Raw genomic sequence first — 25,064 nt, 5'->3', positions numbered from 1 at the left:
CACAATTTGTTTGGTTAAAAAGATTGTTCCTTGGAGTACATGGTGATCACCGCATTACTATGGTTACAGGCTGGAATTTGTTACACTATTGAATTTGGAACTCTTGATTTCAAGGAAGGATCACTGGAGAAAAAGATTCTTAGCTAAATATCACAGGTAAGTAGCTCATTGGTACTCGTTCACTAGGCATGAGATTTAAATAAATGCCTGTTAGGCCTTTTGTCTTTAAGGGATCCCTCTCTCCCACTCATAACCGTTCACAAAGGACCTCTTATATGCAGCAGTGCTATCCTTTAAAACAAAGGTTCAAAATATCTGTGTGGCTATAGTGTGAGGTTTCATGTTGAGAAGGAGCAGTAAAAAGTGAGGGTTTTATGAAATGAAATCTGTCTGTTGCATTTTAAAGGCAGATGAATTTGAGGAAGATGCCCAGGCTAAAACTGCCTCCTTGTCTATGGGCCACAGATATAAAAGCTTAACTATGTGTAATTGTCATATTCACCCCTTGTTGCTTCTCTTCTTTTGCTTCCTTGGCTGTGTTGTCTTCTCCAACCTTACGATTTTGATTGTAAATCCCTTGTAGCAGGGTTTTTGCTGATGTTACACTGCTACCAACTGCCACTGCTGAGGTCATAAGAGGAAGAAACAGCTCTTCCTTTTTGTTTATATTCCTTTCCATGACTTGCTGAACTTTGCCACTAAGCATCTGGTGCCTAAACTTGCTTTTTTCCTCCTCCCTCCAAATTCCCTTCCTTTTGTGTGGTGTCTCTTAGATTCTGAGCCTGTGGGCAGGGACTGTCTTATTTCCAATCTTTGTGAGCCACTCTGGGAACCTGGGCTGTACAGTAGGATAAAAATGCTTTGAATAAATAAAAAAGCATGTACACTAATGATCCAATATACTTCAATAATAATATTAGTAAATGATCTGTGGGTTAGCTGCTCTGATAAGAAGTTGAAACATTCAGCTATGAAGAAATGGCTTGCATCTGCTTTCCCTCCTTCTCATCTACTAATCTCAAAAATTATAAATAAATACCTGTAACATCCAGACATGACCAAAGTGCTGCTGTTTAATCTCCCAGGAGCTACTCCTGTGCAGTTTCAAATGAATGCTGTAATATGAATTGCAGCTTTTACAAATATATGACTTTGCAGCGACTGCAATTACAGACTTTTTTAAAATTAAAGGTATTAATAACTGGGAGTGACACACACGTTTTTATTTATTACATTGTTATCTGCCCTTTCTGCAAGGAATTTTGGCTGCATGCACAGTTCTCCTCCAACCCATTTTATCCTTGCCAACAGCACTGTGAGGTGGGTTAGGGTGAGAGAGTGACTGGCAAGGACATCCAGTGAGCTTTGTGGCCGAGTGGAGATTTGAACCTACATCTCCCTTGTCTTAGTCTGATTCTCTAACCACTGTGCCACACAGGGTCTTCTTTTAATTGGGTAATTTGTAGATATAAATTGCATGCATTTATGCACATTTCTGCTTCTGAGCTAAATCTAATGAATTGTTGTTATTGCCCCTTAGTTTTGTTGTTCCATCAGGCTTCTTCTGACAAATGTCTTAACATGGTCAGGATTCAAACTGTGATTTGGTCTCTAGGCATTGCCACAGGATGAATATAGAACACTTTATATTTTCTCTATAAATAGATATTTTCTCGACCTCAGCAATTTCTATTGATCTTTCCTGGATGATTGCCAGCTTGTCAAGATCTTTGCTCTGCAGGGAGGTAAACATAAATATAGTATTGAAAGTGAGGGCAAGTAAAGAGCAGAACTTTCTTCACAGTGTTATTATCTACGGCCATTGTGGCTAGTTTGGTGTGGTATTGGTTTCCATTGCATAATTTGGCATGTTTATATTATCTGGTGACCTGATTTTTCCATTCTTCTTCTATGGACAGGAATTGGCAGGTTGGCAACATCAAAATTAGTGCCTTTCAGAGTATAAACCTATATATGTCTACTTACAAGGAAGGGCCAGTGCATTCAGTGGGGCTTACTCCCAAGTAAGTGGGCATAGGGTCCCAGTGAAGCAGGAGATGAAGCAGCTTTGGCCACTCCCACCTAGTTGTCTTTTAGTCCACTTGCTCCCCATCCCAGATTGCTGAGCAAGATTCCAGGTTTTCTGTACAACAGACTGGGGAGGGGAGTAAATGGTCAGGCCAAGGAATGAGCCTGGAGGAGAGACTGTGGCTGCCATGGCATCTCATGGTCCACCGGGGATTTTAAAGGCACAGCACAGATTTCAGGGTTGCCACAAGACGATTCTTGGTCTTGACTTGAATGCATGTTGGATTTAGAAATGGCAACAGTTTCTGTTGTGGATTAGCAGTCTTCACAAGTGGTACATTCCAGGCTAAAAGATGTTTTTGTCACCTGTGCAAACATTGTAGGAATGGCATTGCTGAGCCAAAAATAGATACATTATGAAGACTTGTTGTCTATATAAAGGCCATTAGAGTCAATGGAAAGAACTTCAGAGATGTCGATACTTCATGCTGCAATGCAGAAGAAAGATTCATCTGTGGCCAGGCATTGTTTAGGTCCAGGGTATCTTTGGGGAACAGCATGCTTAAACTTCAGGTCATAGGAATTCTCTGTAGACACGGTTTGTATGATAACCAAACTGTGTGAACTGCCAGTCAACCGCAAGGATCTTGCCAATCACTAGCCCACTCATACAAATTTAACTGCTAAACAAGCAGCACTTTAAGGGAGCTAAATGAAGAAAGTGCAGGAAATGCCTGGGCAGCTCATGACAATGACATCCCTTCACATTGATTTCAATTTAATATGTGGCTGGAGAAGCTGAGAGCCTAAGGGGTTGTAAGCAGCTATAAAACCAGCCAGCTGCTAATAACCAGCAAAGGATATCCAAGCTAGATGTGAAAACCCAATGTGCATAATTGTCTTTACAAGTTTTGCAGCATGATGTTCTACAAAATTTACAACATTAGGATGCCTGCCCAGTGGGAAGAGGGAATGCAGGCCTTCATTTTCAGCAGATTTTGAATTTGTTGTGAGTAGGGGAAGATGAAACATCCAGTCTGAGAAGTGAGCAAGAACTGGGTGGGGATGCGGGGAAGCTCTGGCTAATTAAGAGGACAGAAGCTAATTAATTAGTAGCATTGGCATAAAGGAACCCTGAATCTGGTGGATGTTCAAGGACATGTTGTATTCTTATTCTGAGATATTTGTGCAACTTTCAGCAAAAGATGTGAAATGTCAATCTTTAGAGTGACTGGAGATTATCAGTTTGTCCAAAATGTCTTGGTGCCTCAGGCAAAAAATCCAAATGCTGCTCTTCCCCAGCATGGTGGTGAAATGTATAATAATAAACTAAATAATTAAAAATGTCCCGCCATTTCACGACATCCGAACAATTGCCACCTGCATAATGGCAGGGCTGGTCCTGATCATTATTGTTTGGCTGATTGAAACCCTTATGTGTTGAATGGCCCTGAGCTATACATTTCTCAAATATGTAATAAATGCTTTTAAACACTCCCTAACAATTATATTTAAAGTCTTATACAACATGTGTGCTTTACGTCCCCAAAATTGATGAAATTACAACCAATATTCACATTGCAACGTAGCATGCAAGCCTTATAAACATTAAAAGGCACTACATTTCCCATTTCTATTGTTCATAACATTATCCATAAATGCAGACTGTATTTTATTATAAACCTTTTAATCTTATTTCTTTAATTGATTTACTGCCAGCTCAGCAACCTGAACAAGCTGCACAGAAACTTCTGGAGTGTTTGTTATATATTTCCTTCCATACCTTTAGTGGCATTCTCTTCCCAACCAATGCAGCTTGCACAAGGAAGGTTCTCTGGCAGCTTGTCAGAGAACCCATGTTGGAAAACTCTGCTAAAATTGCTTCTTTAAATGTGAATTCATAGTCTGTTAATAAAAACCACCCTAATCCGTGATGTGCTTCCAAAAAGCGACCACAATCTGGCATCATCACAACATATGCATAAGGGTTGCCTTGCTTTTTCCACACCGTGATTAGTAGTAGGGGATAAACCTCCCCTAAACAGCTTTAAGGTGTCTTAATAGAGCCTAAAAAACTTTATATTGTATTATTCTTACCTTGTAATCCATTGATACCTAAGGAAAACATTCTGAGCACTTGTCACTGTACTGGTATGACCTCAATATCTTGCTTCTGTATTCCATTCCATCTACAACAAATTTGAGTTTTATGTTTATCAGTTCATATATAATAGCCGAGGTGTTGTATAGCTTGGGGCAAGAACTTTATCTAAACAACAAATGCTTAGTTTGATGGATGCTGCAATGGCATCTGATCCAAATATTTTTCTTCATCTGAGGACCTAATTAGTTATATTGCCACTGAAACGTGGAGTATACACGCCTTCTCAAAAATCAGTCATATTGAATTAAATGGGACTTACTTGAAGGCAAGTGAATATAGGATTGCAACCTAAATCCATAGTTTTCTTAGAAGGGGCCAAACAATCCTGCTCTATTATCAGATAGTCAGTACTAGTTATTTCTTTCTATGGCTCTCTTATCTAATAAAAGGGTTTCTCCTCAGTATCTAGTTTGCATAAGTATAGAATTCATTAAGCATATGGTTTTGCTACTTCTTTCCATATAAAGTAGTGCTTCTCGTCAATTGCTGGGATATTTTAGCTGAGATTTCATATTACTGTTTCTGCAATGCCCAGATCCCTGATCTTGTTAATCCTTCTGAGTTTTTAGGACACATGTTCAACACATTTTTTTTTACTTTCTTAAAATCTATCTATCTATCTATCTATCTTTAGCTAAAATCACTTTTTTGCCTCTCTCCTTTATAGGAAAGGCAATTTTCCAGGGTTGCTCAAGCACGCTGTTCAAAAGTATCTTGCAGGGAACATGCAATAAGAAGAGCATGCATTGGTGGCAATGTGAAGAAATGTAGCTGTGTGATCTTTTGCATATCATGGTGACACTGTGGAAACTGGTTACTATGGATGTTCCCTCCTTCCCTGTGGCCCTGTAGATTCTTGCTCTATTTCCTGGAATCTAATTGCCCTGGCCCAGCAGAAGACCGTTTTCTAGTGTTTATCTTTACCTAACCCTTTAAATGTGTATTTCTGATAGTTAAGAGAAAGGTGCTTTACAGCTTTATTCGTTCAGCCGCTTCCAACTCTTCATGACTTCATGGACCAGCCCACGCCAGAGATTCCTGTCGGCCATCGCCACCCCCAGCTCCCCCAAGGTCGAGTCCGTCACCTCCAGAATATCATCCATCCATCTTGCCCTTGGTCGGCCCCTCTTTCTTTTGCCTTCCACTTTCCCTAGCATCAGCATCTTCTCCAGGGTATCCTGTCTTCTCATGATGTGGCCAAAGTACTTCAGTTTTGCCTGTAATATCATTCCCTCAAGTGAGCAGTCTGGCTTTATTTCCTGGAGTATGGACTGGTTTGATCTTCTTGCAGTCCAAGGCACTCTCAGAATTTTCCTCCAGCACCACAGTTCAAAAGCATCTATCTTCCTTCGCTCAGCCTTCTTTATGGTCCAGCTCTCGCAGCCATAGGTTACTACGGGGAATACCATTGCTTTAACTATGCGGACCTTTGTTGTCAGTGTGATGTCTCTGCTCTTCACTATTTTATCAAGATTTGTCATTGCTGTCCTCCCAAGAAGTAAACGTCTTCTGATTTCCTGGCTGCAGTCAGCATCTGCAGTAATCTTTGCGCCTAGAAATACAAAGTCTGTCACTGCCTCCATGTTTTCTCCCTCTATTTGCCAGTTCTCAATCAAGCTGGTTGCCATAATCTTGGGTTTTTTTGAGGTTTAACTGCAACCCAGCTTTTGCACTTTCTGCTTTACAGCTACATCACAAAAATATTATTTGGGGACAGTTAATACATATGAAAGTAGTTTCTCTTTTAGCTGTGCAAGGATAAACAATTTTATCTTTTAGCTGTGCAACGATAAACTATCAGGGCGGGTGTACATGGTGATCTATACTGAGATAACATACTTGCTTTGGTCCCCTAGTCTCCAATTGAGTCTACATAGAAATCATAGGCAGAAGCTTGTTCAAAGTGAAGCCATGAGTCTTATCAGTAATCAGGGGTGCATGAATTTGCCTCTGTTTTGACTTGGGGATAAAAGAGCATGCAACCAATAGCTGAGAATGCAGTTAGTTCAAAATGCAGTGGCTAGGTTTCTCACTAGGACATGTCATTATGATCATACCATACCAGTGCTACATCAGTTGCACTGGCTCTCAGTCGGTTTCCAGGCCTAATTGAAAGTGCTGTTTGTTACCTTTTAAAGCCCTATATGGCATAGGACGGGGATACTTGAAGGACTGCCTGTCTCCATATGTGTCTGCCAGTAGATTTTCAGTAGAGGGCCTTTGGCAGGAGCCTCTGCCCTCTGAGGTGAGGCCAGTGGCTACCAGGGAGAAAAGTACTTTCTCATTGGTGGCATTCCAACTGTGGAATGCTTTCCCCAGAGAGATCTTCCTGGTGTCTGTTTCATTGCTTTTTTGCACCAGGCAAACACCTTTTTTATTTCCAGACTTTAAGACTTAATTTTAACCCTGCTGGTTGTTATCATCTGGTGTTTTAAGATCTTGCTGCCTTTTAATCTTTGTGTGGCTGAATGTTATCTCTGTTTTAAATTTCTACTGAAGGCTAGTATAGAAATCTCTATAATACAAATAAATTGGCTAGTGTCTTTATGTGAATAGAGATGAGCATGAGTGAGGAGGGAGAGAAGACTGCATTACTATGAGAGTATTTGTTTGTGTAAACAGAGATTTCTGATGCAGAATAAAGCTTCTGAATAAACCATCTTGAAATCACCTTGGGTATCCCTGGCGGTAGATGCAAATCATTAGAGCTATTGAGTCTCTATTTCAATGCGTTAAAGACTGAAAAAGGTGGTAGATGCAGATTTATTTGCAAATAATGGGTTGTATCCAACGTTAGTTCCACTTAGAGTAGACGTACTGAAATTAATGGGACTTAAGTTAGACAAATAGACTGCATACAATCCATTGGATTAAACCCTGTGTTTTTTCCTGGAAGGGCCCTATTTCTGTTCATTTGAATGTTTCTGTTTTTCAAGCCTCAACTTGCCTATATTGGTGGTTTAAGTCTTTACTAGCCTTTTTACTTGTGCAGTGTTGGTTTCTTTCATTCTGACTCCCAGCATGTTGGAAAATGTCTCTGATATAATTGTCTGTACAGAAATGATTTCTTCAGAGCCCTCCTCAGGCAAATTCTTAGCAGTCTGCAGAGAACAAAATGATTAAAAAAAAATTTCCCCTTCCTTTCCTGTTCAGCAGAGCCTATAAAGTGGCGGTGGGGCTCCCCTTTTCTCTCTGCACAGTACTGATTTTAGCCAGGCTTTCAGTCACTACATACTTGTTTTTATTTCAAATATTGTACAGTTTTAAAATACAGTTTCTATCTATCTTTTTAAAAAGGCATGTTGCATTATTAGGCTAATGTACTGTCCTGTTATAAGAGTCCAGGAGTCCAGTTGTCCTTTCACTTTCCTACATGTATGCTCTCTCTGAGGTCTCCTGCTTTGAATTTATTTAGAGCATGCAGAAATGGCACATGGTATAGTTCCCCCAGCTGCATTCTGAAATGGTACAATGCTGTGAGGACTGTACCATGTGATTCCTCTATACTTCTGAACTGGTGCTTAGTCAAGCATCAAGGTTAGCACACGATTATAACAAGATCTGATTCTGTGCCCTTGAGAAGCTCCTCAAGGAGACAGTTAGTGAATGCTTTTCTGCTGCTGGAATGTGGATAAACATACCCTTATGGGAACAGGAGAGACTTCTTGTTAAGGTGAGCAAAACAACAGTAGGAAAATAGTGTGTAAGAGAATGTTCAAGGTATTTTATTTTAAAGCTGCTGATCATGACCTTGCACAAGCAGATCACTGTACCTGAGAGACTGCAGTAATAATGATAACAAGGTTGTGGATAAAACTTTTTAGTATGATGTGTACCTCTTGTGTGTTACCTTCACTTAGGGCCAATTTTGACTTTTCTCTTCGTGTGTAATCCAGTTTACATATGGGAGGAAATTAAAAACAAGAGTAGAAGACTCAGGTCTTTAATGTCAGAGTAGTCAAGCTGTTGCTGGAACATTTGAACTGGCCCTTAAGGTATATTTCGTGTAAACCTTGTAAAGTATGATGACTGTGCTTTAAGGCTCTCACAGACTATAGTGTTTCTTTTAACATTAAAAAAAAAAAATCACATACGTTACTAGTAGCCCATCTGCCCACGCTAAAAGAAAGCTATGTTTGTCACCTAAAGTACAATATTTATAAAGCTTCCCTATCTAATCGGTTTTAGCTGATTCTTCCTTGCCTCAGGTGAGTAAGCAAGTGGCTGGTTACAAGCCTGGTTGAAGCAGCAGGCTTCCAAAAAAGACAAAGAAAACAGCTAGGTGAGAACTTAAAACTAACTAATTTTCACCATGCTAAAATTACCCCAACCTGCTTGAAGCATCAAATCTGAGTATGGTTTGACTGCTGATTCCTTTTATAACTTCTTTGGTAAATTGAAGCAGATTTTGTCCATGCCGCTGTGGAGGATGCTCACTGAGACATTGTAAATGAAGGCTCCATGTACTCAACCTGCATAATGAATGCATCTGTGGCATTTCTCATAAGAGTAAATGCTAGTGCTTTTATTCATTGGCTGAAGTCTTTGTCTTGGATAAACTATTAGGTCCTGAAATGAAAAGCAGAGAAGTGGAGGTTGGGGAGAAAAGGAGAATGTTTGTTTATGCACATTGTCTTTTATTTGTGGCGTGCTATGGTCCATGGGGTCACAAAGAGTCGGACACGACTGAACGACTGAACAACAACAACAAATGTGCACATGGATTTTTACATTTCTAAAGAGATTATTGTGATACTATTTAACCTTCATCGACAGAAAAAAAAACCCCTAACATCAATGGATTTGGGGGTCTTACTATCCCAAGCCACATGCAAATGTATCTTGGGATAGTAAAATGTCCCCACAACAAAGCCACATGTGTGGTTACAGAAAAAGTGCACTTAATTTTGTCTACTTGTACCATGGTTTGTTTGTTTTTATCTTGATGGGACATTTTTTTTATCTCAGTACTTTCCATAGGCTGGCACAGGAAAGCACCCCAAAAGCAGAAGCAAAAATCCATAGATTTCATGGAGTAATTTGGTGGTTTTCAAAAGGTCCAGTATGTACAATCAGTAGACTAGGAATGTGGGAAATCTGGAATTAGTCCTCCACATTGTTCTTTGTTGTATGATGTTCTATGCATTTCACATAGGCTAAGATTCTCTCAAAAAAGATGTCTTATGTAGTCCTTTTTGTGTCATTTTGTGTCAAGTCTGCAGAGGTGGAGTATGGGAATAGTTTTGAGAAAAGTAAAATGATTGAAAAGCAGGGGATCTGAGAGGATTGTGAGAAAGCTGAAAATCTGAAGCATCAGCAGATACTGAAGTGGTCTGCCGATGTTAGGGATCTGCAGCATGTCTTTTTCCCATGTCCTGGCAAGGCTGACTATGACTGAAGTATTGGCACATGCTGGTTCCCCAAAGGTTGAGGGGGGACATAAACTGAACATAGAGTACAAATTTGCAGCTGTCCAAGGTGCTCAAGTGACTAGGCTTGGTCCTGAATGTAAAGAGAGACACTGTCTTGCACTCCCTTTCACATATACTATAGATGTGTTATTGTTTTCTTGCATTCCTCAGTAATGATGGTAAAGGATGGATGCATACAGTGGGTTTATGGGCTGCTATTATTATTTTTATGAAACTTTTTTTATGAAGGTTCTCATGAAATTTGCAGTGTTAATTTGGCTTGAAAGTGGTGAATCTAATGGATAGCAAATACATTCCCATACATCCATATGCATGTCAGTAGCTGAGCAACTAGCAAGCTAATGCCTGGGCAGAACTAAGTTAAGCGTATGCACTTGCATTCTTTGCGTTCCATCAGATATTTGATTCTCCAAGTCATTCAGGTTTGGTAGGTTCTCAAGGGGGAGGGGGTCTGCATGCTTTGTTGGTGACGGGCTTTCTTGTTAAGGCAATGGAAGCGTCTGGTCGTTGTCTGGCAAACAATTTCCCATAACTCTGTACCGTACTAGAAAATTGTGAAAACATATTGGGCAGTTCCTAAAATATGTGACTGGGTGTGGGTGAGTGATTATGGGATGGGACATTGCTACCATTTTCCAACCTGATGCTGTCAAGCTTCACTTTTCCTGCCCTCATCCTTGGGCTCTCCAGCCTTTTTCCAGTTTGGTGGTAACAGAAGTAGATTACAGGCCTTTGGTCTTTTTATTATTTGTAGTACAGGTTTGCAGGTAATAGAGGGTTAGGTATGAAAGGCAAGTTGAAAATGGTGTTGTGTAAAGTCCTAGATTGCTAAGCCATGAGGAATGTGGAATTGAGAGGAAGGCGGCCCTCAGTTCTCTGCACTGGTTGACGGTTCTATGGACTCAACTGAGAACAAAGTGAACCATAATAAAATGCCATCTAGTCCTGTTGAAACACTACACCTGGGACCCAAGTGTCAGACTTTGAAATCATAAGGGGCAAGAATTTCCTGTAGTGTTCAGCATTAATGGTGCTATTGCTAAAACCATGGAAACTGGGCTAAATAGAAGCTGTGGGTACTGATATTAATGGCCACTGGGAGAATAGAAGGTATACAGCCACAAGCTTCACTGGAACAAGAAGGTGATGGGGCATTTCTCCATGAATAAATTATGCCCGCTCTTTTCTTGGCAGGAGTGGCATAATGGTTATTTATTTTTGTATAGGGGCAAAAAAAGAGAAGAAATAAACCCAGTGTCAGTATGAATATGTGTAAACATTATCAGAACAAGACTTTGGTGTATCTAGCGTAGTACTGTCTGATCTCCAAGGCTTCAGGCATAGGTCTTCCTCAGTCTGGCTCCCATAATGTTTTAACTGGAGATGCTGGATATTGGACCTGGGCTCTTTGATTTGAAAAATATGTGCTTGTCCCTGAAATTCAGCACACACAACCTAGCCTAAAAGGGGGAGAGGGCTCAAAACCACTTGGACCATTTTTAAGTGCTCTTCTGTTGACGATTTTTCACCTTTTGGGATAGAGAAAATATATATGATGATCATCATCGCTCTCATAGACACATGTGAGATTTCTGGAATTAATTACCCCAGACTCTCACCTTAGCAGAGCCATGCATGGGGAAGGGGGTGTGGAGAGGGACAGATTCTTGTATCATTTAATCATGGAAACTGCTACTAACTTTGGAGAAGTCAGGAATCCTTGTTAGTGTCCCATCTAAAACCTATTAATGTTAAGTGAAAGAACTTCATTTATTTTCAGAGGGCTTTGGCTCAAACATTTAGGCCTGACCAAATGAATTCCCTCCAACATTTGACAGGTGAAAAGAGGTGTCTCTGTGTGGTAGCGTGAAAGATGCGCTCGGTGCATTAGTAAAAAACAAACAAATATGAGCATGCAGGTTGCAACTGTCCCTCACAACAAGAATGCTTGAAAAGAAAGTGAAAATGCAGGAATTTCCATCCTCTCAGCTTAGTTAACTCTTTCAATATGGTAATACATAAGAAATTTGCTTTAATGGAGCCATATAGTCTAAACTGGATCATCGTTAAATATCTGCTTAGAGGTTTCACTTTTTTTGTACTTCTACTGTGTCAGTGTATGTGGACATAATTCAAGAATATGTGCCATTTGATGTAGAAGATATTACATTAGCATTCACTAAAATATCTGATATTTGACTCCTTCCTGAAGCCCTTCATGTTTGGTCCCTAACTGCCTTATAGTCAATATAGTTCTGTATATTAAAAAAAAAATATCTTTGGGATTGAAGCCTAAAGTATATTTTTAAAATATGCTTCGCTTAAAAAAAAAAAGAAAAAAAAGGGCCCATCCACTTCCTTTTGTTTTATACACACACACACACACACACACACCTCTGCAGTTTTGATATTTCAGTATTCTTGAACCATTCCTGATTTAGGAGGGTACGCATGTGCATGTATGCTATACTTTTTAAAGGAATTCTGTGCTCTTTTTAATTGCTTCTTTACTATCAAGCCTTTGGGAAATGTGTTTTTTTCCCAGATATTCTTTTGTAACCTCAAGAGCTAGAATATAACTTTTTTTTAAACAAAAGCTGAGGTTCATTTCTAATTGCCTGCCTTAGTGCCTGGGGCATTAATAAAAACATCAGATATTGCAACTGAAGTGATAATATTGCAGCAGCGATTTTATTATGCTCCTGAGCATTTCTGTGGTCTCTTGTCTTGCTCTTACAGATGTTGAAGGACAATTTTTCAGTGGCTTCTCAAAAGCTCTCATTGAAGGTTACACCTGAGGTTTTGGCACTACGCTCATGCCTGATTGGTATGTTGATCACATTAAACACAGGGCTGTGTGGCTCCCTTAGAGATCTTGACCTTGAAGGCCAGCTACCATTCAGTGAAGGACACTAATAAACACTTTAATATGTACAATAAAATGTGCCAGGATGTTTTGCGTCTTACCATCTTAATATTTATTTTTAACTATAGCCCACTTAGCACATTGGGTGTATGCCTAAGATTTTAAGTGTACAGCAAAAATGTAACATATGAAGGTGACCAACAACTGTTTGCAAACATACGTATTGCACTTGTTCGCTTATTAAGAATCCAGGATCAGCTGTGGCTCCCTGTTAAGTGTACACTTTGAGACAAGCTTTGGTTTGCTGCTGCCTAGTGGGGTAGAACAGCTCTATATCTGTCTGGACTACTTCTGACTTTTATCCAGTCATTGTACTGGTTGGATTCAGTAAGAAAGATTTAAGAGTGCTTTTCTTGTGGCTTATTTTAAATGTTTGTTTGAGGCCTTCTGTGAAATAGACCACAAACAAAGCCAACATTTTATGTTGTGGGAGTTGCCTCTTTGCAGGAGTCCATGGAAGTGTCCTATTATTAACCATAAATTATCATAACCATTCCCTCTAATAGTGAACTCAGGTGCTTGAGTAGTAACAGGGTTAGAGCCAAAACGGGACCACTGCAAAATAAGAGGGGTGTATCAGAATGCTTGGGTGACCCCCAAGGTATGCAGAAATAGAATTTTTAAAAAACACTTAAAGGGAGGGGATATCACCTTCTAAAGAAACAGCCCAATGAAGTCAAGAATGTAGCAGGCCGATAGTTAACAGGCTGCATACAGGGAGCATATGACTCCCTTGTTGAAATGGCTACACTGGCTTCCTATTTGTTTCTGGGCACAATTCAAAGTGCTGGTGATGACCATTAAAGACCTGAATTGTTTAGAACCAGGATATCTGAAAGTCCACCTTTTCCTGTACAAGCCTGCCCACCGATTGAGATAATCTTAGGAGGTCCTTTTGTATCTCCTAACAACCCCAGAGAAATGCTTATTTGCAGCTAGGGAAGAGGGCCTTCCCAAGAACTCCCTTCCAACAGGGGCCTGTGTCATTTCCTCATTGTTGATCTTCCAGAAGCAAGCAAAGCCCCTCCTTTTTTTTAGGAAGGCAATTGAGATGGTATTTAACCTGTTTTTCTTTTAATATTGTAAACATTTCGATGTTGCATTGTTTTCATATTTAGTGTTTATGTTGTAAATTGAAAGGATGTTTTTAGCTCTTAAATGTTTGAAGTAGTAGTAGTTGTTATTTGTGAGCTGCTTTGAACTCCTAGAAATGGTGGGGTATATATTTTTTAAAGTAAATAAAATATTTTCTGTTCAGCTTTCCCCCTGATGAGCCAGACTCCATCCTCTGCCCCCTCCAGGCACCTCTTAGAGTAGACTTCTGCCCCATGTACCAGGCTCCACCCCCGAGCTGCGAAGCACCGTCCCTTAGCTCTCAGGCTTCACCTTCTACATCTCAAGGTCTGGGCCTCAGGACACCTGGCAATGTAATGGTGGAGAGATGAAGCTGTAAGGGCAGAAGAAGCTAAGGCAGGCAAATGGCTCTATTTTCAAACAGGAGGTACAAGAGGATCGAGGCACCTACCAACCAGTCAACATGATATCTATATCTGGAAAGTTTGTATAAGAGATAATTAAGTAGTCCATCTGTGTGCATTAAGAAAATAACGCTGTGATTACAAAGAGCCAGCACAAGTTTCTCAAGCACAAGTCATGCCAGTCTAACATTATTTCCATTCTGATAGAGTTGATAGAGTTTGATTGCCTGGTTGATCAGAGAATGCAGTGGGCATAATGGTTCTTGATACCAGCAAGGCTTTCGGCAAAGCCCTCCATGATATTCTTGTTGGCACAGTGGTAAAATGTGGGTTAGATGATGCTACTCTTAATAGAATTGTAGCTGGCTGATGGGACATACCCAAAGAGTGCTCATCAACCTGCAGATAAGTGGCAAGTGGGATGCTGCAGAGTTCTGACCTGGGCCGGACAGTGTCATTTAACATCTTTAGAAATGACTTGGATCAAGGAGTAGAGGGGATGTTCATCAAATCTGCAGATGCCACCAAACTGGAAGGAGTAGCTAACAAGCCTTCTCCAACCTAATATCCTCCAGATGTTTTGAATTTCAACTCCCATTAGCCCCAGCAAGTGTGGCCAATTGTCAGGAATGGTGGGAACATCTGGAGAGCACCAGGTTGGGGAAAGCTAGTTTACACAGAAGCAGGATTATCTTGACTAGATTGGGAACTGAATGAACAAAATTAATTTACAGAGATAAATGTAAAGTTCTGCATTTGGGATGGAAAAGTCAGATGCACAAATACGGGATGGGTCACGCCTGACTTGACAGCAGTACATGTGAAAAGGATATAGGGGTTTTAGTAGACCACGAGCTAAGTAAGCAGAGCGATGTGGTAGCTCAAAAGGCTAAAGCTATTCGAGGCCGCATCAACAGAAGTATAGTGTCCAGAAGTATAGTGTCCCAGACAAGACGGAGGTACTGTTAGTGGGTGGTTCGTCTGCCCAGCTAGGTGATATTCAACCTGTTCTGGAGGGGGTTGCACTCCCCCTAAAGGATCAAGTTCGTAGTTTGGGGGTGCTCTTGGATCCAGAACTGTCACTTGAGGCACAGGTGAACTCAGTGGCACGGAGCACTTTTTATCAGCTTAGGCTGGTATACCAACTACGCCCTTATCTGGACAGAGATAGCCTAGCTACAGTTATCCATGCTCTGATAACTTCTCGTCTGGATTACTGCAATGCGTTATACGTGGGGCTGCCTTTGAAAACAGTCCGGAAACTTCAGCTGGTCCAAAATAGGGCAGCAAGATTGTTAACAGGGACTGGCCTGCGAGCTCATATTACGCCAGTACTTTTCCAGCTGCACTGGCTGCCGGTCCATTTCCGGGCCCGATTCAAAGTGCTGGTGTTAACATTCAAAGCCCTTAATGGCTTGGGGCCAGGTTACCTGAAGGATCGCCTCCTCCCATATGTGCCTGCCCGGACCTTAAGATCATCATCAGCGGCCCTTCTCCATGAGCCCCTGCCAACGGAAGTGAGGCAGGTGGCTACTAGGAGGAGGGCTTTTTCTGTTGTGGCACCCTGGCTCTGGAATGAGCTCCCTAGTGAGGTTCGCCTGGCGCCTACATTGTACTCCTTTCGGCGCCAGGTGAAGACCTTTTTGTTTTCCCAGGCATTTTAGCATTTTAGCTTTCTAAATTTTTAGCTTTGCTGTTTTAAATCTGTATTTTAAACTCCTGTACTGCTGCTAGGTTTTATTGTGGTTGTATTGTTATATTGTGGTTTTAATGTTCTATATATTTTAAATTGTTTTATTGTGTGTTGTTTGGTTTTAATTTTTGCGAACCGCCCAGAGAGCTTCGGCTATTGGGCAGTATAGAAATAAATAAATAAATAAATCACAAGAAGTAATGGTAGCACTCTGTTTGCTTTGGTCAGACCTCATCTGGAGTACATCTGGAGTGCCCAGTTCTAGTCACTGCAGTGTAAGAAAAAAATGAACAAACTGGTATGTGTCCAGAGGTGGGTGACGAAGATGGTGAAGGGGCCTGGAGACCAAGTACTATAAGGAAATCTGGAAGGAGTTGAGTATGTTTAGTGTGGTGAAGAGATGATTAAGTGGTGAGATGATAGTCACCTGTAAATACTCGAAAGGCTGTCGCATAGATGATGGCTCAAATTTCTTTTCTGTTGCTCTAGGTGGAAGGACCTGAACCAACAGATTCAAACTACAAGAAAGGGAATTTCAACTAACATTAGGAAGAGCTTCCTGATGGTGCAAGTTGTTCCAACAGTAGAACATACAGCCTTGGAAGACACTTCTTTATTAGAGGATTTTTTAAAGCAGAGGCTGAATGGTCACCTAATGTGGGTGCTAGTGGTTTGTACTAGATTACCTTTTGAGGTTTCTTCTAACTAAGCTTCTGGGCCAAAGCAGGCTTTACTTTAAATCTGTAGCAGGCAGTTATGTCTTTTTTTTTTCTTTTTAATTCTAGAGTAGGTGCAGGGCCTCTGGCCCACATCTTAAAAGCCCCCTACCTGGATTAAAAATGGGGGAGGGAAACTTAGCATAGGTGCGAGATACTAATTTAAAGTAATGTCTTTTTTGGCCCTCTATGACCTTCCTTTAAGGCACTTTGCTTCAACTCCTGAGAAGAGGGAGGTAGCTGTAAGAGGGCTAAGAACCTTTTTCTAAGCTTAGAAATTTAGGCACCCAATTGTCATTTCTCTTTCAGAGCCTGTATTCTTCTTCAAAACTTGTCCGTCACTTCAAGCAGTGACTCTGGTGGCAATGAATAACATCTATCAATTTCTCTTTATCTTGTAGCAGCTGTGCTGCACCATTTATCTTCAGGTGTCTTTTGTTCATTATCAGGCTTCAGAGTGCCAATCCATCTCTTCCTTACCTTCTGCTAACCCATGCTCTGGTGTGAAACTTTTTTTTTTTTGCTAAAGGGTGTGGAAGCCCCACTCCCCTCTACTGCCAACTCTTTGGTGAGGAGAACCAGTGGCATTCGCTAGGAAACAGTTAAGGATCAATTTGGACTGAGGACATTTCAGTAAGGCCTTTGTTAGAAGTACTGAGCCACAAAGCCATGATACCTTACTGCAGAAATCCTTCTTAAAAATAGGGCTATTTTAACTATCCTTGGTAATGCTATATAAGCAGGTAATGCTATATAAGCATGAAGATGGAAGAAATTGGGGATGTAGAGACTGACGTGAAAAGTAACTGAGAACCACATGCAGTCCCAGGCCACTTTGAGTAGACCACTGGCATACATTATCCTTTAGCATCTATTGTAGATAGAATGGAGTAACATGTTTTAGCAGGATATGCATGAGCACGGAGCCTCAGCGAGCCTCTGGATCATGCACTCCCCCTCCCCTCTTCTTCTGTATGGCTAGAAGGAGGATTTTGAAAGTGTTTGTTTCTGGTTTCCCTTAAATGTGGTTTGTTGTGTCATCCAGGTCAGGGATTGTGGTTTATCACTATGGTCCATTTAAAAACAAGCCATGGGTTCAGTGGATAATTCCCAACATGTTTCCAAATACCTTATTTTGGGAAAACTGATATAATTGTTTAAATAGTCATAACATGGTATTTCCTTCCAACACTACATTTGTGCGGGGACAGTGCCAGAGAGTTTGTTTTATAACACAGACTTGGTGACTAGATCTTGCTTTCCATGGTGATGTCAGAGTGAGAAGGTTAGGTAAGGTATTTACTGTGTTACTCTTTTCCAGAGCAGCAGAATTGAATGTGTAGGAAGAATAATTGTAATGCATGAAAAAACACCAACCTGTAGCATGGCGGGTAGCAGGTGGGACATGAATTGGGGTTCAAAGGAGGACAGCAGCACTGCTAACCTTTCCTTGTTTTGTTTGGCAATTTTTTTAATCCCTAGTACTTCTCTAAGGGCATAGATAGGCAAATGTAAAACACAGAGGGCTATGTTGGAAAAATTCCATAAAGTGGAAGGCTCAGAGGTAATTTGCTTATTTGGCTGCATATAATTAATTTATGACTTTTAAGAACAGGGCAGACACACTATGCTTCTTCTATAATATTTTTGCAGTGCAGTCCTATTCACTTGGAATTCTTGTTGAGTCCAGTGGGGATTACTCAATAATAAGTGTGCGTAGGACTGCAACCATTTCTGCAATTATTCTCCTCAAATTTGGGGAAAGCTGGGTCAGCACTTAGAAAAATATTGAGATATGGACTTTCGAAACATGGCAACCAATAGGTTTCTCTCCTTTTCATTTCCACTTGATTAGCATTCCAGTGCCTCCATATTTTAAAACCTATATAACCTCTTAAAAATGTAAAAAAACTGATATGCTCTGAATCCTGACAATAGCCCACAGGCTAGTGGGGGTGATTTGAGGGCCACATGTGGTGTGCAGCGGGTATGTCACTCCCCCCTGCTGTTTTAGATTGAAATCTTGTCAAGCTATGGGGGCGGGGGGGGGGAGCTGTATCTTTCTTTCACACTCTGATTTTTTTTCATATTTAGGGTGGGTTTTTTTTCTTCTTTCCTTTTAAAGGGGAGATGGACTTGATGAGGTGGTTTTGTATTTCAGAGGCAGAAGGCAAGACTTGACCAGCTGGTATCTTGAACTGACACAGGTGCAAAGACTGCAGGGGGTGGGATCCAAGCATAATTATAGGTTTCTGAAGCATCAGGCTTTGCCTGAAAGGGGGCTTGCAGAGAAACTGTTCTTTATGGAAAATTAATGACGAGGCTCAAAGACTGTCAGGACCACTATGGTCGTCATAAGAGGAGTAATGCCTTAAAGGGACAGCTCCCTCCCTGTTCTCTCCACATGAAGTTAGGAGACCAAACACAGCATTTTAATGTCCAGGCAATAGAGATTTCATGTGACTGGCACTAGTTTTGGTGTTCTTTTATCTCCTCTCTTGCTAACCTATGGATTCTGTGCTCTATATTTAAAGAGTGAGCCCAGTGTTTTCGCCTATGGGGCAGAGAGTAAACCAAGGCCAAAGAGAGGGGTAACCATTTCTATCAAATGCCAAAAAGGAGGAACACCCTAATATCCTACTTGAGTTTGGGGGGGAGACACACACCACTCCCTGGTTATAAACTAGCGGTTTAGGTGATAACAAATCCTGTTCTGACTGTATGTCACTAAATATTCAGTGCCTTTTTTGAGTGGCTAACAATGTAAAGGGATGATCCATATAAATGGATGGTCACAGGACTTTCTGTATCCCACTTGCCTGTCCTGGTGGCCTTGCATTTGCACCCCTTCTCCATGCACCTGTCAGTAGTTCAGGGCAGGACCTCAAAGAGCCTTGACAGCTGCTTCCACCTCCAGTCCAGCTGAAAGGAGCATGAGCATTAGGCTGAAAGCAACTTTGCATGCATTCCAGGAAATCTACTATCTTACATTCTTTTCCACAGATCTGAAGGCCCTGATTGTTAATCTCTTTCCTTACAGGCCTAAGAAATACAATTCCTCACTGCCTTAGTCATGTTTCAATTCCAATTGGATGTTATAGTGGTCTGCAGAAGGATGATGGGAAAGACATTTTTATTTATTTAAAATGTTTATACCCTTGTCTGTCTACTAAAAGTATCCAAGGCAGCTAATAAAAGCAGCTATTCCTTTGCAGTTAAGAAAACATTTGGGGGGTTGCCTCAGAACTGATTGTGGAGCACTCTCCTAACATTTGGGGGTTGATTTGTAAGTGATTGCTCCTATGGTTGCTAGGCAACTGCAAAGGGCCTTCTACTTTTCCTATGCCTTCCACCTCCTTCCTCCCTACAATTCAGACATTTTGATACTATAGAAATCCCAGGAAGTAGGGCAAAAATGATACTTGTAATTCTTATTTTGTGGAAAATTTCACTATCCCTAATCTTTGTGCTATGGATAATTTCTGCTTCTTTCCTTTGCTTATGATTATTTTGCCCAGACTTAGTTATCCCCCCAAAGGGCAAACGTCATGCGTCTCTCTTTGTTTCTCTGCAGCAGCTCTTGCTGGGCTGACTGTCTAATGATGGCTTCTTTCTTCTTCTGTCTCTGCAGACATGCCTTGAGCTGGAACGTTATCTGCAGACAGAGCCCAGGAAGATCTCGGAAAGCTTCGGTGATGACTTGGACTGTTTTCTTCACACCCCCTCGGCTCAAGGCGTGGAAGACAGTATCCAGCGGCTGGACCCCCTCTTATTACCAGTAGATATGAGTACTTGTGACAGAAATGCCAACATGGACATTATCCTCTCACGGGACAAATTATTGTCTGAGACTTGCCTCAGCTTACAGCCTACCAGCTCCTCTACAGAGGGCTATACTGCCGTTAACCAGGCCCAGCTCAACGCAGTAACCTCACTAACTCCTCCTTCCTCTCCTGAGCTCAGCCGCCATCTTGTAAAAACATCACAAACTGTATCTGCAGTGGATGGCACAGTTACACTGAAATTAGTGGCAAAGAAAAACACCCTCAGCTCAGTAAAGGTTGGTGTGGTAGCGCCAGCTAGCACAACGAAGTGTGCACTCAGCGACAGTGAACAAGGAGGGGCAAGTGCTGATGCATCCCCAGAAAACAAGAAGAGGGTTCATCGTTGTCAGTTTAATGGGTGCCGGAAGGTTTATACAAAGAGCTCACACTTAAAAGCGCACCAGAGGACTCACACAGGTACTTGAGTTGGATGCTTGGGTCTTGTTTGTCAAACGTGCTACTTTTATTTGTTGTATGTTATGTTCAGAGCTGAAGTCCCTAGATAACAATCAGGGGTCTTGGTTACTGGAAGATAAGTTGGAACAATGTGTTGTCAAGAAGGATGGGAATTCGCTGTCTGAGAATGGCCTTGCTAATCTTATCTCTTTATGATTCTCATGTTTTCCCACATTTGGTGCATTGCTCAGAATTTCCAAAAGCACTGGGAATACAAAGAATCACACAGGTCACTTGACATGAAATGTTTGCATTAGAAGGGTTGCTTTTGGCCATTTGTTTGAGCTAACTAGATCGCATTCCTGGAACATGGAAGCCATCTCCGGTATAGCATATATTGTTCTCTCCATGGGTGATGTGGGTTAATGCATTAGCATTAATACACTGAGGCTCCTATCAGCCAAGGGTTGGTGTTAGATGGTCTTTGTCTCCCATCTGATTTATTATTCTATGAGTTCTTTGGTGGAACTAGTTGTGGATAGAAGAGAAGGCGGTATCTTTATCAGTTTAACTTTTGAATGGCTACCCATGCAGTTCGTGTAGAGAAATATCTGGATTCTAAACAAAACCCTTGAAGAAATGCCTTTAGTCCTATTGTCAAAAGAAATGTAAACTTCAAAAGAACTGCAATGCATCGGTTCCCATTTAATATTGTGAGTGGATGCCCTGTTCTTATACATGTTATTTGGATGTTATATGGAAGGTAACATTTGTCAGTTGACTCCTTCCCCCACACCAGGTTTTTATGTTCATGAGGCTGTTAAGTCACTCTGAACTAAAGGCCTTGTAGAGACTTACAAAATATTTATATTGCTTGGTGTCATGTAATATAATTGGGTGACATGGAATAGAAAAGTGTATAGTAAGCATTCTGCGTATTTGTGTGCATGAAGAGTAAGGCAGGTGGAGAGTACACAGGGATGGGATGTGTGCTTAAATGGGGGGTACAGAAATGTGAGCCCCCCTGCCCCGCTCATAGAATTATGACCCATTTCAATCTTCAGAATGGGTCATAGTTTTAACACACACACCCTCCAGCTTCCCCTTCCCTTCCCTTTGCAAGCAAAAATAATAATAGATTCCTTATCTTTGAGGGTGGGGGAGACTGGTGGTGTTAGAGAGTTCTGAGCCCTAGGCAATTTTTGTAACTTTCTTTTTTTGTAAAGCAGGAAAACTAAAAAGGTATATAATTTGCTGCCAGGATCTAGGGATATCTTTTCTGGGATTTCTCTTCCTGGGAATTGGTCTTCCCTCTCAATGGGATAATTTCTTAGAAGTACTTGGAAAAGCTCTCAAAGTTGTTGTTGTTGTTGTTGTTGTTTTAAGAATTGGAAGGAAAAATGGTAAAACCAAGGTAGTTTTTGAGGCAAAAGGGGATGTTCACCCATTCCTAGGTTTTTTGTTGAATGCTATTAATTTTGCATGATGATGTGTTAAACACTAGTCAAATCTTTATCTTAATTCTGCTCAGAGATGTAACCTTGTGAGGAAATAGAAAGAGAATGTTTTGACCAAGGCACCAAAGTCTATCACTTATCACAAATTTGAATCCAGGTACCCTAGTCAGAGTTTTGTGTTCTGTTGACCAATCCAGATTCTCTTCCCAGAAAGCTCTTCACTCTATATAATCAGTGTTTCAAATTAGAATGTCTGATTTCAGACACTCAGAGAGGCATGTGGTTTAGGCCTCTCAAGGGACTACCATCCTTGTATACACAAGGGGGATCACTTGTTTAAAAAAATTGCCGATGTCAGAATGTCTTTGTGCAAGTGGAAAATGGTGGAGAACACCTCGACATGGGGGAGTTTTTAAGTAGCCAACTACCCATGTGTATTCTGGGTTAATACATGAGAAAACCGTACTCTATGCCCCCCTACCCTTTTGCATTATTTTTGTGTTGAGCAACACAATCTTTTATCTGTGCTCCTTTAGTAATAATATTTCCCAAAATAATAATAATTAGTAATAATAATAATAAATTCTTCAGCTGACTAGTGTGTCCGCTCTCCTTCTCAGGAGACGATACTATTCCATGAATGCTATGCTATTTTTTGCTTCTGATGGAACTGCTGAGTCAGTTTCCTCAATTTTTCTGTAAAACCCATAGTCTTTGATGACAGTGCCACATTTAGGTCATTATCCTATCTCTATTAAAAAAGAGTGTTCCTAGAGATAGGGTTTCCACCCCTATTAGGACAAATTTCTTGGACTGATAGAAGAAATTGATATCGTGCATAGGATTTTAAAAGAATGAACCATTCACCATATTGTAGAGTGGCTTAGTAGCCCTGGTTGAAATCTCACCTCAGCTATGCACTTCCTAGGTGGCCTCAGGCAAACCACTGGCTCATTTCCCACATCACACAAACTATGGTTTGCACTAACCATAATTTGCAATCCACACTGTGGGTTGAACTTCCAAATTTACAACAGTCAAATCATGGTTCAGAGTTGTTTGTCTCCTTTTTGTTTTCTATCCTCCCAGCACTCAGATTCATAAGTTCTCTCTGTCTCCATGGTGCAAATCCCTGGAAACAAAGTGATGCCCATAACTATGGTGTGTCAGTTCAGACATCATACCAAATTATAGTTACGATAAAGCATACTTTGCAGAACTGCTTAAAATCATGATTTCTGACTGGCCTTCCTTATAGTCCAGCTCTCACAGCCATTCCGACGTCATATCAAACCATAATTTAAGCTTCCTTAACCATGGTTTGACATGATGTCTGAATTCAGCCACTGGCTGGGCTCACACTTAATGCAAACCCATTGTATGGGTTGTTGAATTCTGGGTTGCCATGTTGTGCAAACTGAGCTGCACTAACAAATCATGGTTTGTTAACTATGAACAGCCCAGAAAGAGAACCCATAGTTTGTTGTTGGGTTGTGATCTCTGGGTTGTTTAAACCATGGGTAGTTGTAACGTGTGAAGCCAGAACCGTGGGTTGTTCTGAGTTGTTTCACCAGGCTACAGAGGTGGCAGGCAAGAGTGGTAAAAAAAACAACAACAGCCTCTTTACATTTGCCAGTACTACAGCACAACAAAGGCATTTAGGATACAGGCAGGGAGCAGGCAAAGGAGGAGGGAAACAAACAGCCCAGGGATTGCAAAAACAAACCATGGCTTGTTCAACCTTCTGCCAGACAAGTCCTGGGTAGGGCAACAAACCATGGGTTAAATAAACCACGGGTCAGCATTATGTGCAAACCAGGTCACTGTCCTTTAGTATTGAGAATCTGCATCTCCAATAAGATAATTATGACATCCTATTTCACAGGACTCTTGTAAGGACTACTGAGATAATATAAGTAAAGCACTTTGAAACCTCAAAGTGCTATGTATCGATGCTTAGTATTACTACTTTTCCTGGCACTGGATATAATAGTAGTTTAAACCTAAACTGAAGATAAACATTAGGAAAAATCTATTAAATGTAAGATCAGTTCAGCAAAAGAACAAGCTGTTGATGATGTTGTGAGAGCATATTGCATGTTTTCAGTGAAATACATCTCCTGAAAATACAGGAGATTGAACTAAATTGTCCTTTGGCTTCTCTCCCTCTGTTTAGGGAGGGCGAAGTACCAGATATATTCCACTTTCCCCCCTCAACGCTGAATTTTTAATTATGCATCTTGCTAATGTGACCGCGTTTGTGAGCTTGCACCAAAGTTGCTAATGTGAAAACTAATTCAGTGTATTCGTGGCCATAGTGTGCATGTAACCTGCTGGTAAACAGGTTATCTTCCCATTTTGCTAATTGTTAAAGGGAACTTTACCATATATCGGGTGTGCTCGGGTAGCAAAAACCATTGCCTCTTGTTCTGCACAGTGTAATTATGTGGATAGAGAGCCACCATCACTTGCAACTCTGCAGTTTTGAGGACCTGTTCCAAAGTTTTTCCATTACTCTCTCCTTCTCCTCCTCCTCCCTCACCCCATGGAGACTGTGGTCTCCCAGGCCCCATGCTAGCAGCTGGACAAGCTAAGGACATACTGCTGGAGCACACTGCTACCGTTTTTCTTCATAGCCAGCTAAAAGCTTGATGTTGGCACTGAGTCTGCTCTAGAGCCTATGAATTGGGTTGGGAAGAGCATACAGGTGATTGCTTTACAACATAGATTGTTCCATGTTGAACAATCAGTTACTTGTTTTTCTCAGCCCCACACTCTAGACCCTTGGAGAGGTTCCATTCTAATGTAACCTACCTACTTCTTATGCACAAGTGTGCCTGGGATACCCTAAACCATGCTTAATGTTGCAGAAGCTACTTACATTGTGAAGCACTTTGGGTAATGCATTCTGAAGGAAAACCTTAACAGATTTTCATTAGTTTGTTACTTA

General features: G+C 41.0%; 1 protein-coding gene across 2 annotated transcripts in view; it reads left to right on the top strand.

Moving 5' to 3' along the window:
• The window catches only part of KLF7 (KLF transcription factor 7), an 82,726-nt gene that overhangs the window by 18,355 nt on the left and 39,307 nt on the right, over positions 1-25,064 (top strand). For both annotated transcript variants that reach the window (XM_084818731.1, XM_084818722.1), the window contains exon 2: positions 20,069-20,678. In XM_084818731.1, coding sequence (XP_084674857.1) covers positions 20,069-20,678 — 610 coding nt within the window. The remainder of the gene's footprint in view (positions 1-20,068; positions 20,679-25,064) is intronic.

Source organism: Heloderma suspectum, chromosome 1, assembly GCF_057233095.1.
Source record: "Heloderma suspectum isolate Gila_16-S chromosome 1, 16-S_ref, whole genome shotgun sequence".
NCBI classification, from domain to species: Eukaryota; Metazoa; Chordata; class Lepidosauria; order Squamata; family Helodermatidae; genus Heloderma; species Heloderma suspectum.
This window is presented reverse-complemented; position numbering and strand designations above follow the sequence as displayed.